The sequence below is a fragment of the Carassius auratus genome, unplaced genomic scaffold (genome assembly GCF_003368295.1).
Source record: "Carassius auratus strain Wakin unplaced genomic scaffold, ASM336829v1 scaf_tig00023703, whole genome shotgun sequence".
NCBI lineage: Eukaryota > Metazoa > Chordata > Actinopteri > Cypriniformes > Cyprinidae > Carassius > Carassius auratus.
In genome coordinates, this window is record NW_020525292.1 from 45,237 (window position 1) to 62,500 (window position 17,264).

General features: G+C 44.9%; 1 protein-coding gene across 3 annotated transcripts in view; it reads left to right on the forward strand.

The window, feature by feature from the left end:
- Window positions 1-17,264, forward strand: part of LOC113077981 (serine/threonine-protein kinase PAK 5-like) — a 57,173-nt gene that overhangs the window by 30,329 nt on the left and 9,580 nt on the right. For all 3 annotated transcript variants that reach the window (XM_026250237.1, XM_026250239.1, XM_026250238.1), the window contains 3 exons: window positions 608-1,426; window positions 6,059-6,526; window positions 7,978-8,111. In XM_026250237.1, coding sequence (XP_026106022.1) covers window positions 608-1,426; window positions 6,059-6,526; window positions 7,978-8,111 — 1,421 coding nt within the window. The remainder of the gene's footprint in view (window positions 1-607; window positions 1,427-6,058; window positions 6,527-7,977; window positions 8,112-17,264) is intronic.

Here is a 17,264-nt window from a genome sequence, read left to right on the forward strand (position 1 = left end):
GAAGACTACTTTAGGAAAACCCTTCCATCGTGCCTTCAGCTCGTGGTTCTCCTGTACTTTGGGTCTGTTGGAGGTTTATTCTGCGGTGCGTCACGATGCAGCTGTGTAAAGTGCTTAAGCAGCAGTGGGATGAGATCAGCAATGCTGTGATTCTATGCTTGTAATTGCACCACTGCCAAACGTTTTCTGATCCCACTCCCACTGATGTCTGTCCAAATATACAGTGGTGGCTCAAATGATTAGAACACTAGTGCTTTTACCGGCTTAAAAAATATATTCTGCTGTAGTGTGTCAGTAGGAAATATCAGTTTACATTTCCAAACATTCATTTAGCATTCATTGTAATAATCAATTCCAGACAGACTGATGATGATCAGATCACATCTCTGTGTGGAGCACAAAAATCTCACTGCATTATTACAATTAAATGAATGTTTGGAAATGTAAACTGATAAATCCTACTGACACACTACAGCAAAAGATAGAAACTGACTTAAAACAATTTTTAGCTACTTTCAATACTAGTGTTATAATCATTTGGGCCAGCACTGTAGACCTTCTTGTTCCTCTCTGTGCCTCTCACTGACGCTCCTGTCTTCTCTTTCAGACCATCGTCCGCGGGAGCCGGCCGCCCAAGGACACCTCCATCAACGGCCTGCTGGAGGAGTTTGACAGCATCTCCGTCACCCGCTCCAACTCTCTGAGGAAAGAGAGTCCACCTGGAGCCCATCAGTCCAGCGGGAGTAAGCCATCATCTGCGTCCACGTCCAACGCCGGCGGACCAGAGGAGAACGGCTTCGGACACTATTACGGCCGCTTCTCCTGCGACCTGGACAGCAGTAAAGACTTCTCTCTAGAGGCGTACCGTGACCGAGGTGGCCATGACAGTGAGATGGCGGTCGGACGGCACTACCGCTTCTCTCTCAGACAGAACGGCCATCCCATCCGCAGCCCCTTCTATCCCGACGCCATGCCGCAGAAGTCCTCGGACTACGCCAAGATGCCACCGGACTACCACGCTTACCTGGAGAGCAAGATGCGGCTGTCCACCGCTGAGATGGCCATGGGCGGCCGCAGGGACTACTACCGCGCCTCTCTGGGCGGATCCAGTCAGGACTATCGGGAGCATCCGCTGGGAACGCCGTCGCGTGTCTCCGTCCACAGCGGACAGATGAACTATCCCGACGGAGACTGGGGATACGGAGCTGGACTGAGAGAGGACTATGACAAGAGACCCAAGTCCTCTTACATCAGTCAGACGAGCCCCCAGCCGGCCATCCGTCAGCGCTCTCGCTCGGGGTCAGGCCTGCAGGAGCCCAGCCAACCCTACGGCATCAGTGCATTTAAAGCTGCGCCGCAGGGGCCGTACAGCTCGTACACGTACCCCAGACTGTCCGAGAACACGTCTTCACTCGTCATGGGCAAGGTAAAGATGAAATCAGCCTCCTTCTAATGATGGGTTTGGCTTTTATTGTCCTGCAGGGGCATCATATCACTAGTGCATTAGGGATGTTAGTTTGTGTGATTCTCTGGAGCAGTCAATGCAAGATAAATCCAGATTTGCCAAAGTGAACCGCTACTGATGAAGCGACATTTGCATGTGATGATACAGGTGAAATACAGTTGTCTTTTGGATTAAAAGGCTCCGTGGAGATCTTGTTTTGCTCAAAAATCTTGTGGCAGTAAAAGTGTGCGATAAAACGGATGTGATATGAAATCATTTATGTCACATGGACCGTTTTACCGATGTCCGTGATATGTTTCTGTGTCTGGGAACATTTCAGTTGCATTGCTGTGTATGGAGGGATAGAAAGCTCTCGGATTTAATAGAAAATATCTTCATTTGTGTTCCCGAAGATGAATGAAGGTCTTACAGGGTTTTTAAAGATATGAGGGTGAGTAATTAATGACAATCACTTTAATATAAATAAGGAGTGGTGCATTTGCATTTGGCAAATGATTTTACATTGTATTTCACGCACTTTCCACATTAGAAGAGTATTAGGCCACTTCCTCAATACTTCCTCAATATATTGCAACAGAAATGTACATCTGCAGAATCTCCACATCATTAAACTTCAAGTATGTTTTTTAAGATCTGATTTCATGCATTTGGCAAATACTTCTATTTGATCTGCTTTGCACATTAGAAGTGTATTAGGCCAACGAATAACTCCTCAGAATATTACAGCATAAATTTACACCCCCTGAATCTAAAAGATGCATTAAAAATGGCATGTTGTTTTGTATTTAGTCTTACTTTCACCATCATCATGAAGAATTTTTAAAGCATAATTTTACCCCCCAAAAACCTTTGTCCTCTCTGAATAACATTTTATTTTAAAACAGCATGAATTCAGTTCCTCCGGTGCGTTTTTAAAGATCTAATCTGATGCATTTGACAGGTGTTTTTACACTGCATTAGAGCTCAGTTCCTGCACCTCTGGTTCCTGTACTAATGCTGCATTGCTCCCAATGGAAGTTTCCAGCTGTTTTGAGTTAAAGGCTGCAGATACACTGTGCGCTCCTCACCCGCAGGCCGTGTAGGGCGTATTATCTCTCAGCACCGGCTCCGTGATGGATCTGGTGTCAGTTCTTAATCTCCTCACCCGTGAAAAGAGCGCGGCGGCCGGAGACACAGAATTACTCATGAGAGCGGCGCAGGAATCAATTAATGGAAGCGTAGCATCTCCTCGATAACAGCGTCTCATCCCAGAGCTTCATTCACACACACTTGAGCTCTGAACTGTGATGCACGCTTGTCATTCACTTCACAGACATTTACTGTAATCCGCCCGCATCAGAAGTGTATAAGACCACTTCCACGATAACTCCTCAGTTTACTGCCACACAGATTTACATCAGGGTTAATATAGTTTAAAATTAAAATTACAACTAAAATAAAAAATATGCATATTGTTATTTAAACAAATATAAGTAAACATCATCGGAAACAACCATCATCTAGTTGCCTGGCATTTTCTCAAAAATTCACAAACACAACAAAATTAGTAAAACTTTAGCAAAAATTTACTCAAAAACAGAAAAGAGAAAAATGTGATAGTTGATAATACAAACACTGGTTAATAAAAACTATAATAGTGTCCTAATGATAGTAAAAGAACTTGCACTCCCGTAGAATCAGCAACATTCATTAAAAAATAATAAAATAAATAAATTTGTATTTAATCCAACCATTACCATCAGCAGGTGAATCTCATGAAGAATCAGAAGAGAGAAACAATAAATGTATTTATCTCTCTTCATTTATAACACATTTTCACTGCCAAAAACACATTTATTCTGACACAGATCTGTGGTTTTATTTAAATATATTGTGGCAGCAAAACTGCATAATAAATATTTAATATTCAATATAAAAAATAAATATTCCCCATCAAGGCGTGTTGTATTTGCATGGCAGATGTGTTTACACCGTCCGCATTATAAGTGCATTTGGCCACTGAATAATTCATGGATATACAGCAACATAAAATTATGCCCCCTGCAGAATCTGCAAGATTCATTAAAAAACTGAATGTTGTTAATATTTTCATCCTGAAATCTTTGTCTGGTCTGAACAACATTTTGAAAACAGCACAAGTTAAATTCAGGCCACTGTATTGTGATGGGTCCACAACATGCTGACTGTAAGTGTAGTATAACCAACGTATTCTACTGACCCTGACCCTGACCCTAACCCTGACCCTGACCCTGACCCTGACCCTGACCCTGACCCTGACCCTGACCCTAACCCTGACCCTGACCCTGACCCTAACCCTGACCCTCATCTAGTGTGTTCTTAAAGATCTGAATTCACAGTGTTAATGATTAAATGTGAAATTTGTGCGTAAATGTGTCATGAAAATAATGCCACAATTCACAAACTCTTGATTTGCGTTCCACTGCATCTTCCTGCTGATGTTTGGGATGAAATATGAGCGTGTTTGGTTGATGTTCACAGCGGTGTTGTACTGTATGTCGCACGTATTGAGCAGAACAGTCGTGTGTGTGTGTGAGTGTGTGTGTGTGTGTGTGAGAGAGAGAGATGGCTGTGATTCAGGCCGAACTCCCATCATTCTCGTCTCAGCGGTGTCATAATGAACCTCTTTCTTTCTCATTCACCTCGACTCGGTCACTTTCAGCCATCCCAGCGTTTTGTGAGCGCTGCTGGGAATCTGGGGCCGTTAAAGGCCGACAGCTCGGGGACTTGGGAACTCGTGCACGCTCCGCTCATTGTGATGAACTGATGTTGTGGCACCTTCCTTTTCTGCAGCCCTTGCACAAAAGCCACGGCGGCGTGTTCCACCACAGAATTCAATTTCACACTCCAGTTGGGTTGTTGATTACTCTGCCAAATTCAGATTAATGTGCATTTAACGAACACGGATCAGCCAGCGGTTGGGAAAGGAGGTCTCGGGACTCTCTCCGGCCCATAAACAGCCTCGCCGGGGGATGATTGATTAAACGAGTCCACCGATATAATTACAGCCGATGCTCTCATCATCAGATGACGATCCGTGTCGAGTCATCGTTCTGTGTTCGGGGCGTGGTGGGAATAATTCAATCTGCGGCCCACCGTGACCCCGAGAGTCAGATCGGTCGTGTTTCTGATGCTTTATTCTGCTTCTCACTGAACACACGCTGGAAACATCTCACTGTGTAGCTGTGTAGCACATACGCTAACAGTCAGAGCTTCAGTTATTAAGTAGTCATTTCTGTAATAAAAAGTAATAACTACATTTTCAGTGTTTTTGAAAGAACTCTTGAAATATTATTACTATTTGAATGTATTATTATGATTTAAAACAGCTGTTTTCTATCTGAAGTAAATTATTTCTGTGGTGTGCAGCTGAATTTTCAGCATCACATGATCTTCAGAAATCAGAATAATATGAATATGATTAGCTGCTCAAGAAACATTATTATCAATGTTGAACACAGTTGTGCTGCTCAATATCTTTGTGGAAACTGATACATTTTATTAAGGATTCACAGATGAATATAAAGCTCAAAAGAAAAGAGTTTATTTGAAATAGAAATCTTTTGTAACATTATAAATGCCTTTACTGACATTTTGATTAATTTAATGCATCATTGATTAATAAAACTGTTTTCAGAAGTGTTTCTCGAGCAGTAAATGATCATATTATTCTGATTTCTGAAGATCATGTGACACTGAAGACTGGAGGAATGATGCTGAAAATACAGCGGAGCATCACAGAAATACATTACACTTTAACACAGATTCACATAGAACACAGATGATTTAAACTGTTATTGATCATAAATATTGTGTGCTGTTTTCTGCTGCTGTTCCTGTCTGCATTATTCACTTATGGAGCCTCATTTATAAAACTCAGATTTAATCTTAGATTGTATGTGTGCTTAAATCCACGTCAGCGCTCATATTTGTGGAAGATGTCGACGTGGAGAAGTGTTTAGTGTCACATCAGTGTCTGAGCAGACGTACACACTCTCTCGTGTCAGAGTAACACAGGTTTCTGGAAATGTGATCTGTTCTTGCAGCTTGCTGTTCTGAATTAAAGAATTTAGATGATGATTGGTGATCTTTAATTTGTTAATGACATTAATTAAGAGTCGTTTACAAGGCAGAGAGCGGAAACCATTTATTTACACTTAAGTTCACCAGAGATTTCACATCTGAAAGAGAAGCATACGTGCGTTTTGTTTTCTGTGCGTACATTCATTCTATGAATAACACGTTTGCATATTTGAGAAATGATCATAAACTCTAATTTGGGATGGTTTCTGTGCAACATTTTATAAATGAGCCCTAGGGTTGGGAATCGAAAACCAATTCCAATTCCAGAACCGTATACTTGACGGCAGGAATGGGATACTTGTTGTAAAATCTTTATTTCAATTCACTTCAGCTATGAAACCTTTGCAAAACGAGACACAAAATAAATATGTTTGATATCTAAATGTCTGATTTTAACCAAATTAGAATTTAAACTGGGAATCGGAATTGACGAAATTCAAGCAATATCCAACCCTAATGATGCCCATGATGTTTTGTGTTTGGACGAGACAGGGCGAGTACGAGCGCGGGGCCCGTGATGGGGGTCTGAAGGGGCCGGGGCCCGAGACGTATCAGCGTGTTCCCTTCAAACTACCTCAGAGCCACGGCAAACCCTGTTACCCGTCCGGTCTCCAGTACCACTACCGCCCGCCCCAGCCCAGCCCCCCCTACACCCCCCAGGGAGCACACTCACAGCCCTCCTCGCCCTTCATCCCGGGGCCCGGGGCCTATCCTCCGCCCAGCTGGGGCTCGTCCTCCGAGCAGCCCCCCTGCAGGGTGTCCCACGAACAGTTCCGCGCCGCGCTGCAGCTGGTGGTGAACCCCGGCGACCCGCGCGAGTATCTGGACAACTTCCTGAAGATCGGCGAGGGATCCACGGGCATCGTGTGCATCGCCACCGAGAAGCACAGCGGCAAACAGGTGGCTGTGAAGAAGATGGACCTGAGGAAACAGCAGCGGAGGGAACTTCTGTTCAACGAGGTGAGCGCGCAGATATCCTGCTCAACAAACAAGAGCTGTGCGGTGTTTAAACAATCAAACCAAAAGTATATAAGACATCAGATATAACTTCTTAAGATTTTTTTGCTAATGGGTGCAGGACACAATACTTCATTTAAGTAAGTGAGGATAGCAAAATAAAGTAAGGTGTGACACATTATACCCAAAAATTCTTCATACAGTGGACTTACAGTAAAAATTGTTAGCTACAATTATTTAGACACATTGACCTGAGCATGTTTAGCTCAAGTGTTTTTTTCTTTAATTGCTAATGTGATCTTTATACGCCACAGACTGAACACAATGAAGCAGTGCTTGGAGATAGATTCAGCTAAATTGGTTTTATCTAATTGTGTTCTTAAATTTAACAGCTATTCAACAGAATTCATTATATACCTTTCTATCAAAGTTATCTGACATGATTGAGATGAATTTGTTCTGACAGTTTAACTGAACTATAGTGAATAAACTGATAATGTGAGAAATGTTGAAGGTGTCTGAATAACTGTATATCAACATGTCTATAAAATTATCATTATTTTTTAAAAGTAATTCTTTCATAATTCTTCTTATTATGAAAAGATTAAGCAAAATATGAAGTATTACTAGTGTGACATTTCTCTGTAAAATAAAAAAAATAAAGATTTAAGATTTTTACAGTCCCACTTTAAAAATACAATTTTCATACTGTGTGTATAGTTGTCTAAATTTATGTGAATATGTGAATTTATTTTGGCAGAAAAAGTTTATTTTTGGTAATATGTGCATGTCATTACAAGTTTGGGAAGATGGTTATATAATGTATAATGTTTATTATCTTGGACACAGACTGACAGCTGATGCAGAGATCGAGTCGAGACACTGAAAACACGCATCACGAGCTGCTCACGTGTACATCAACACGTGTACAAGTGCTATAACTGATTACATGCAATCTGGATGACGAAATCAGATACTCGTAATTCAGAGTATATTACATTTTGTAATGCTTATAATCAGATTACAGTTACTTTTTATGGATTACATAACATATTATTCACACAGTGACAGTATATTATTCATTGTTAATTCTCCTTGTTCTCTGGTTTAATCAAAGATTAATGTATTAAAAAATGTATGTATTTTCTTTCTCTTTGCTTTTTAATATCAATATGGTATGTTTAATGGTAAATTTAAAACCAGTTGAAAAGTAGTCAGAATACATAAACCAGATTACGTTACTAACTACAGTTTTCATGTGTGGACTACAATTTGCAAGTATTCGTGCCACTTGACTCAGAAACACCGTACATATGCTCCATTCACAGACTTTGCATGTGAATAACTGCTGTTTTATTTCGATTGATTTTCAGCTTTCATTCATGATGAAGCAGAGATGATCAGACACAGGTCTTTGAGAGCGTCTAGATGTTTTCCTGTTCATCTGCTTGCAGGTGGTCATCATGAGAGACTACCATCACGAGAACGTGGTGGACATGTACAACAGTTATCTGGTCAGTGATGAACTCTGGGTAGTGATGGAGTTCCTGGAGGGCGGAGCCTTGACTGACATCGTCACTCACACCAGGTAAGAGCCGATCCAATCAGAATCAGAGGCTGAACTAGCTGATTTCACACTGACTCATTCATGCATTCATCTGATCTTTTGATTCAAAGTAAACCAAGATCCAAAAGAAAGAGAAAATGATTAAGAGAGATTATAGATTAGAGATTTAAACTGAGCTGAGCTGGATGATGAAATCAAAGAATTCAATGATAAATAATAATATTTTTATATTTCATACTGTAAAGTTGCTTTGACACAATCCTCATTGTTAAAAGCGCTAGATAAATAAATGTGACTATAAAGATGTTTAACACGTTTCACAAACAGCTTTGATCTAATATGAAACTGAGAGTAATATTATACTTCTTTAGCTGATTTATGCAGCGGATTGAGTGCAGCATTATCTGCTGGAGACAATAGTCCAGTGATTAATTATTATTGTGGAAGTTTGTGGTGGAGTTTGTTTTAAACGCTGCCTCTGCTCTCGAAGCGTCTGCATAATTACAGTAATTGGCGTTGTTCGTCAGTTCGGTGTGGTGCGGTGTTGGACTGTAATTGCACGCTTTCAGAGACATGCGTGACCCGTTGACACGACACACTTCCATACCACCATAGAGAGGAAGAGCAGCTTCTGCTTCTGATGTGCTTTATTTCTGTCCTGTTTGAGACGCTAATAGATAAGCTCACGTGTACACGGACAGATCCCTTCTTAGGCAGCATCCTGAGTGACACACGGGTCTGAATCAAGGCTCAGATCAGCAGATGCATCATGTGATTCTCACAGCCAATCCCATCTAAGGTTTAGCTAGAATTAGTTTGACTAATTCCATTATCTTTTGAGTATCAAATATATTCAGAAAATATGTAATGTTTAAATCCTCCTCATCTCAGTGTGTCATGTTTGACACAAACTTACATTCAAATGCTTATCCAGATTACAATCAGAAGCAATTACATTACAAAATGAATAAGAGATACAAGATGTAAGAGTATAACAATAATGCAGACATTAATAGAAGAGAAGAATGAAAAGACAGAAGAAGGCGAGGTGGTCAAACAGGGTTCACATTCTAGATGTTTTGGCCACATTCCTATTAATAAATGTTGAGGTTGTACCTAAACACAAATGAGATTTACAGTTTGTGTCTTAGCAACTGAACCTGAGTTACTTTACTCTTGTTTGTATACTGCTGTGGTTTTTAGTTGGGTGGAGTCGGTTGGAGTCAGGTGGAGTCAGGTAGAGTCAGACGTAGTCGGGTAGAGTTAGATGGAGTCAGGTAGAGTCAGATGGAGTCAGGTGTGTTAGATGGAGTCAGGTAGAGTCAGATGGAGTCAGGTGTGTTAGATGGAGTCGGGTAGAGTTAGATGGAGTCAGCTAGAGTCAGATGGAGTCGGGTAGAGTCAGTTGGAGCCAGGTGTGTTAGATGGAGTCAGGTAGAGTCAGATGGAGTCAGGTGTGTTAGATGGAGTCGGGTAGAGTTAGATGGAGTCAGCTAGAGTCAGATGGAGTCAGGTAGAGTCAGATGTAGTCGGGTAGAGTTAGATGGAGTCAGGTAGAGTCAGATGGAGTCAGGTGTGTTAGATGGAGTCGGGTAGAGTTAGATGGAGTCAGCTAGAGTCAGATGGAGTCGGGTAGAGTTAGATGGAGTCAGCTAGAGTCAGATGGAGTCGGGTAGAGTCAGATGGAGTCGGGTAGAGTCAGATGGAGTCAGGTGTGTTAGATGGAGTCGGGTAGAGTTAGATGGAGTCAGCTAGAGTCAGATGGAGTCAGGTAGAGTCAGATGGAGTCAGGTGTGTTAGATTGAGTCGGATAGAGTTAGATGGAGTCGGGTAGAGTCAGTTGGAGCCAGGTGTGTTAGATGGAGTCGGGTAGAGTTAGATGGAGTCAGCTAGAGTCAGATGGAGTCGGGTAGAGTTAGATGGAGTCAGCTAGAGTCAGATGGAGTCGGGTAGAGTCAGATGGAGTCGGGTAGAGTCAGATGGAGTCAGGTGTGTTAGATGGAGTCGGGTAGAGTTAGATGGAGTCAGCTAGAGTCAGATGGAGTCGGGTAGAGTCAGATGGAGTCAGGTGTGTTAGATGGAGTCGGGTAGAGTTAGATGGAGTCGGGTAGAGTCAGATGGAGTCAGGTGTGTTAGATGGAGTCAGGTAGAGTTAGATGGAGTCAGCTAGAGTCAGATGGAGTCAGGTGTGTTAGATGGAGTCGGGTAGAGTTAGATGGAGTTAGCTAGAGTCAGATGGAGTCGGGTAGAGTCAGTTGGAGCCAGTTGGTGTCACGTAGAGTCAGATGGAGTCGGGTAGAGTTAGATGGAGTCAGGTAGAGTCGGATAAAGTCGATTGGAGCCAGGTGGAGTCAGGTAGAGTCAGATGGAGTCGGGTAGAGTTAGATGGAGTCAGGTAGAGTCTGATGGAGTCAGGTAGAGTCAGATGGAGACGGTTGGAGACAGGTGGAGTCAGGTAGAGTCAGATGGAGTTGGGTAGAGTTAGATGGAGTCAGCTAGAGTCAGCTAGAGTCAGATGGAGTCAGGTAGAGTCAGTTGGAGTTGGGTAGAGATAGATGGAGTCAGGTAGAGTCAGATGGAGTCAGGTGTGTTAGATGGAGTCGGGTAGAGTCAGATGGAGTCGGGTAGAGTCAGTTGGAGCCAGGTGGAATCAGGTAGAGTCAGACGGAGTCACGTAGAGTCAGATGGAGTTGGGTAGAGTACGATGGAGTCGGGTAGAGTTAGATGGAGTCAGGTAGAGTCGGATAAAGTCGATTGGAGCCAGGTGGAGTCAGGTAGAGTCAGATGGAGTCGGGTAGAGTTAGATGGAGTCAGGTAGAGTCAGATGGAGTCAGTTAGAGTCAGATGGAGACGGTTGGAGACAGGTGGAGTCAGGTAGAGTCAGATGGAGTTGGGTAGAGTTAGATGGAGTCAGCTAGAGTCAGCTAGAGTCAGATGGAGTCAGGTAGAGTCAGTTGGAGCCAGGTGGTGTCAGGTAGAGTCAGATGGAGTTGGGTAGAGTTAGATGGAGTTGGGTAGAGTCAGATAAAGTCAGATGGAATCAGATGGAGTCAGGTAGAGTCAGATGGAGTTGGGTAGAGTTAGATGGAGTCGGGTAGAGTTAGATGGAGTCAGGTAGTGTTGGATGGAGTCAGGTAGAGTCAGTTGGAGCCAGGTGGAGTCAGGTAGAGTCAGATGGAGTTGGGTAGAGTCAGTTGGAGCCAGGTGGAGTCAGGTAGAGCCAGATGGAGTCAGGTAGAGTCAGATGGAGTCAGGTAGAGTTAGATGGAGTCAGCTAGAGTCAGATGGAGTCGGGTAGAGTAAGTTGGAGCCAGGTGGAATCAGGTAGAGTCAGATGGAGTCAGGTAGAGTCAGTTGGAGCCAGGTGGTGTCAGGTGTGTTAGATGGAGTCGGGTAGAGTCAGATGGAGTCGGGTAGAGTCAGTTGGAGCCAGGTGGAATCAGGTAGAGTCAGACGGAGTCACGTAGAGTCAGATGGAGTTGGGTAGAGTACGATGGAGTCGGGTAGAGTTAGATGGAGTCAGGTAGAGTCGGATAAAGTCGATTGGAGCCAGGTGGAGTCAGGTAGAGTCAGATGGAGTCGGGTAGAGTTAGATGGAGTCAGGTAGAGTCAGATGGAGTCAGTTAGAGTCAGATGGAGACGGTTGGAGACAGGTGGAGTCAGGTAGAGTCAGATGGAGTTGGGTAGAGTTAGATGGAGTCAGCTAGAGTCAGCTAGAGTCAGATGGAGTCAGGTAGAGTCAGTTGGAGCCAGGTGGTGTCAGGTAGAGTCAGATGGAGTTGGGTAGAGTTAGATGGAGTTGGGTAGAGTCAGATAAAGTCAGATGGAATCAGATGGAGTCAGGTAGAGTCAGATGGAGTTGGGTAGAGTTAGATGGAGTCGGGTAGAGTTAGATGGAGTCAGGTAGTGTTGGATGGAGTCAGGTAGAGTCAGTTGGAGCCAGGTGGAGTCAGGTAGAGTCAGATGGAGTTGGGTAGAGTCAGTTGGAGCCAGGTGGAGTCAGGTAGAGCCAGATGGAGTCAGGTAGAGTCAGATGGAGTCAGGTAGAGTTAGATGGAGTCAGCTAGAGTCAGATGGAGTCGGGTAGAGTAAGTTGGAGCCAGGTGGAATCAGGTAGAGTCAGATGGAGTCAGGTAGAGTCAGTTGGAGCCAGGTGGTGTCAGGTAGAGTCAGATGGAGTTGGGTAGAGTTAGATGGAGTCAGGTAGTGTTGGATGGAGTCAGGTAGAGTCAGTTGGAGCCAGGTGGAGTCAGGTAGAGTCAGATGGAGTTGGGTAGAGCCAGGTGGAGTCAGGTAGAGTCAGGTAGGGTCAGATGGAGTTGGGTAGAGTTAGATGAAGTCGGGTAGAGTTAATAATAATAATAATAATACATCAAACTTGTATAGCGCTTTTTTGGACACTCAAAGACGCTTCACATGGGGAAACAAACAAAACAAAACAAAACAAAACAACAAGGGTTTAGGGAAAAGCTAGTTTGAACAGGTGGGTTTTGAGTACTGATTTGAAGTTTGGCAGTGAGTCCGAGTTTCTGATGGATGTAGGGAGTGAGTTCCAGAGGGTGGGGGCAGTGATAGCGAAGGCTCGATCCCCCAAAGTCCGTCGGTTAGTGCGGACGATCGGAGCAAGGCGGTTTGTGCCAGCTGAACGGAGGTGGCGGGTGGGTTGGTGCTGTTCCAGGAGCTCAGTGAGGTAGAGTGGGGCCAGGTTATGGAGGGACTTATAGGTGAGGAGAAGGAGCTTATATTGAATGCGATAGTGAACAGGTAGCCAATGGAGCTGACGGAGAACGGGGGTGATGTGTTCTCTTGACCGGGTGTGGGTTAGGAGGCGGGCAGCTGAGTTTTGGATGTATTGCAGTTTTTGTAGTTGATTGGTAGGAAGTCCGTATAGAAGGCTATTGCAATAGTCAAGTCTTGAAGTTATGAATGCATGAATGAGAATTTCAGCTGTTGCCAAGGTAAGGGAGGGGCGAAAGCGGGCAATATTGCGGAGGTGGAAAAAGGATAGTTTAGTGATATGGTTGATGTGTGTTCGGTATGAGAGGGTGGGGTCCATTATGATGCCAAGGTTTCGGACAGAGAGGGAGGGGGTGACAATATGTCCGTCGATAAGGAGAGTAAAGTTCTGAATAGAGGAGAGGAGAGATTTTGGGCCCGTGATAAGGAGTTCTGTTTTACTGCTGTTGAGTTTAAGAAAATTATTGTCCATCCAGGTTTTAATGTCAGAAATGCAATCGGTGATGGTGGAGAGAATAGCCGGGGAGATGGATTTGGTGGAAAAGTAGATTTGGGTATCATCTGCGTAGCAGTGAAAATGGAGTCCATGGTTGCGGATGATCTGACCGAGGGGAAGCATGTAGATGGTGAAGAGGAGGGGGCCGAGAACGGAACCTTGGGGGACGCCATGGGTGACAGGGGAGGTGTGGGAGTTGCAGTTATTAACAGAGACAAAATGGTGACGATCAGAGAGGTAAGATGTGAGCCAGCGAAGTGCTGTACCAGAGATGCCAATAGATTGAAGACGATGGAGAAGGACAGTATGGTCAATAGTGTCAAATGCAGCGGAGAGGTCGAGGAGAAGGAGGATGGATATGAAACCAAAGTCGGCAGCAATGAGGAGATCATTTGTGACTTTAAGAAGGGCTGTTTCTGTGCTGTGGTGTGGACGGAATCCGGATTGAAATGTTTCGAAGAGTTGAGAGGAGTGGAGATATTGATGGAGTTGTGTGTTTACGGCGCGTTCCAGAATTTTTGAAAGTAACGGAATATTGGAGATGGGTCTGAAGTTATCCAGATTGTCAGGGTTGAGGCCAGGTTTTTTCAGGAGGGGTGTGATGGATGCAAGTTTTAGCGGGGATGGAACAGATCCAGACGTAAGGGAAGTGTTGATGATGATGGTGATGAGAGGAATAAGGGTTTCTTGACAGCTTTTGAAGAGAGGAGAAGGGATCGGGTCAAGCTGGCAGTTTGAGAATTTCATGGTCGAAAGGAGTTTGGAGGTGTCAGAGGGAGACAGTGGAGAGAAGGAGGAAAAGCTGTGGTGTGTGAGCGGAGGGAGTTGATATTCAGAAGGAGGAGAAGCGGAGGAAGTGGATGCTAGTGAACAGTGTATTGTATGGATTTTGGTATGGTAGGATGACAGAAAGTTATTGCATTTGTCTATAGTGAATGTGGAGGTTATATTGTCCTTGGGTTTGGTCAGTTTTGCAAATGTGGAGAATAATGTGCGGGGGTTAGAAGAATTTGAGTGGATGAGTTGTGAGTAGAAATTGGACCGGGCAGTTTTGAGAGCAGAATTGTATGTGGTTATGGCGTGTTTGTAGGCTTGTGCATGGACAGTGAGACCGGATTTTTTATGGATCCTTTCAAGTTGTCTTTTTTGTCTTTTGAGAATGTGAAGATCTGGGGTGTACCAAGGAGCAGAGGTGGAGAAGGAGACTGAGGCAGTTTTAAGAGGGGCTATTTGGTTGAGGCAGGTGGAGAGTGTGTGGTTGTAGAAATTGACTAGATCAGAGGCAATCGGATCGGAGGGAAGTGAAGAAGTAGAGATGGCATGGGATATGGATGAGTTGAGAGAGATGGGACTAATAGATTTCAGGTTTCGAAATGTAATTGTTCTTGTGTGTTTGATGGTAGGAGAGGGGGTAATGACATCCAAGGTGATGGCCAGATGATCAGAAATTGTGAGGTCAGTCAATGAAAGGTTATGTATGGTGAGGGAGGGTGTGGAACAGACCAGGTCCAAGATATGTCCATGATTATGTGTGGGTGAGGTGACATGCTGGGTAAGGTTGAGGCAGTTTAAAATGTCCAAAAAGTCAGATGTGAATTTTGCTGTCGGAGAGTCGATATGAATGTTGAAGTCACCAATGAGGAGAACGGACGGAGAAATGGAAGACAGCTGAGTTACGAAGTCTATGAAATCAGAAAGAAATGATGGACAAAGTTTGGGAGGGCGGTAGATGACTGCAGCAGTGAGTGATTGGGAACCAGGAAGTCTGAAAGCCAAGTGTTCAAATGAGGATACAGCCGGGATGGGGATGGGGCGGATGGAGATATCGCTGCGGTGAATAACTGCGATGCCACCACCTCGCCGGTCCAGACGGGGGTTGTCAATGAAGGAGTATCCAGGTGGGGTGGTCTGATTTAATGCAAAGTAATCCATAGGTTTATGCCAGGTTTCGGTAAGACAGAGAAAATCCAGTTTATTGTCAGTAATGAATTCACAGAGGAGCAGGCTTTTATTGTTGAGTGATCTTGTATTGAATAGCGCTGTCTTAAGAGGCTTTTGTTTTGAAATCCAAATGGCGGAAGTTGAGACGGGCAGGAGGTTAGATGAAGTCGCGTGAAGAGTGCGCGGATGACGTATGCGGATGTTGTTGTTGCGCCAGTTTCCAGGCTGGAGTGAACTTCGGCCGGACCAGAAAGATGGAATACTGTTTTCGGCACTGAAGTAGTAGTGAAGATTACGACGGGAGCCTCGGTGGATATAAGGGCGACGACGAAGAAGACAGTGTTGTTGCAGAGTAGAGATGATGTCCAGTGAAGGAGGTGCGCGGTGGTTAAATCTGAGAAGCTGCAAGGACGTGTATCGAAGTGCCATGGTCAGAGCCGTAGATGACAGAAAGGCCAGCAGGAAAGTCATAAACAGTAGTAGCCGCATAGCTGACAGGCTGCTCCGGAGTGCAGGCCGGCCAGTAACCGGGCTGTAATCCACTGCTCGAGCAGAAAATAGCGGGGATGGGCCGAAGGCAACCCCGGGGGCTAGCTTGTTGATGGTCACAGCAGAATCACAACGTGACGGGCAGCAGATGCGGCGACCAGGCAGAGACACAATCCAGATCTTGAGGTAGGAACAGATACCACCGGTACTAAACAAAGTCAGTAGGTAAAACCGTTTTTGTTACAAACAAACTTTTTCGTCCGGAGTGAGAAGCGGCAGCCAAAACGCGCCAGCGTCCTCTCAGCGTCACATCCCAAAGGTTAGTTAGATCGAGTCAGATAGCGTTAGATGGAGTCAGGTAGAGTCAGATGAGTCGGGTAGAGTCAGTTGGAGCCAGGTGGAGTCAGGTAGAGTCAGATGTAGTCGGGTAGAGTTAGATGGAGTTGGGTAGAGTTAGATGGAGTCAGGTACAGCCGGATGGAGTCAGGTAGAGTCAGTTGGATCCAGGTGGAGTCAGTTAGAGCCAGATGGAGTTGGGTAGAGCCAGGTGGAGTCAGGTAGAGTCAGGTAGGGTCAGATGGAGTCGGGTAGAGTCAGTAGGAGCCAGTTGGACTCAGGTAGAGTCGGATAAAGTCGATTGGAGTCAGGTGGAGTCAGGTAGAGTCAGATGGAGTCGGGTAGAGTTAGATGGAGTCAGGTAGAGTCAGATGGAGTCAGGTAGAGTCAGATGGAGACGGTTGGAGCCAGGTGGAGTCAGGTAGAGTCAGATGGAGTTGGGTAGAGTTAGATGGAGTCAGCTAGAGTCAGCTAGAGTCAGATGGAGTCAGTTAGAGTCAGTTGGAGCCAGGTAGAGTCAGGTAGAATCAGATGTAGTAGGGTAGAGTTAGATGGAGTTGGGTAGAGTTAGATGGAGTCAGGTAGAGTCAGTTGGAACCAGGTGGAGTCAGGTAGAGCCAGATGGAGTTGGGTAGAGCCAGGTGGAGTCAGGTAGAGTCGGATGGAGTCGGTTGGAGCCAGATGGAGTCAGTTGGAGTCGGGTAGAGCCAGATGGAGTTGGGTAGAGTCAGATAAAGTCAGATGGAATCAGGTGGAGTCAGGTAGAGTCAGCTGGGGTCAGATGGATTCAGTTGTAGTCGGGTAGAGCCAGGTGGAGTCAGATGGAGTCAGATGGAGTCAGGTGGAGGCAGGTAGAGTCAGGTGGAGTCAGCTGGGGTCAGATGGAATCAGGTGGAGTCAGGTAGAGTCAAGGTGGAGTCAGCTGGGGTCAGATGGATTCAGTTGGAGTCAGGGAAGAGCCAGGTGGAGTCAGGTGGAGTCAGATGGAGTCAGGTGGAGGCAGCTGGGGTCAGATGGAGTCAGGTGGAGTCAGGTAGAGTCAGGTGGAGTCAGATGGAGTTGAGTAGAGTCAGCTGGGGTCGGATGGAGTAAGGTTTAGATAATATGAGTGCAGTGAGATCAGTGTTCTTCAGTGCTGTGGTCTGATGTTGGTGTCGCTGGCTTCCTGCCAGAGC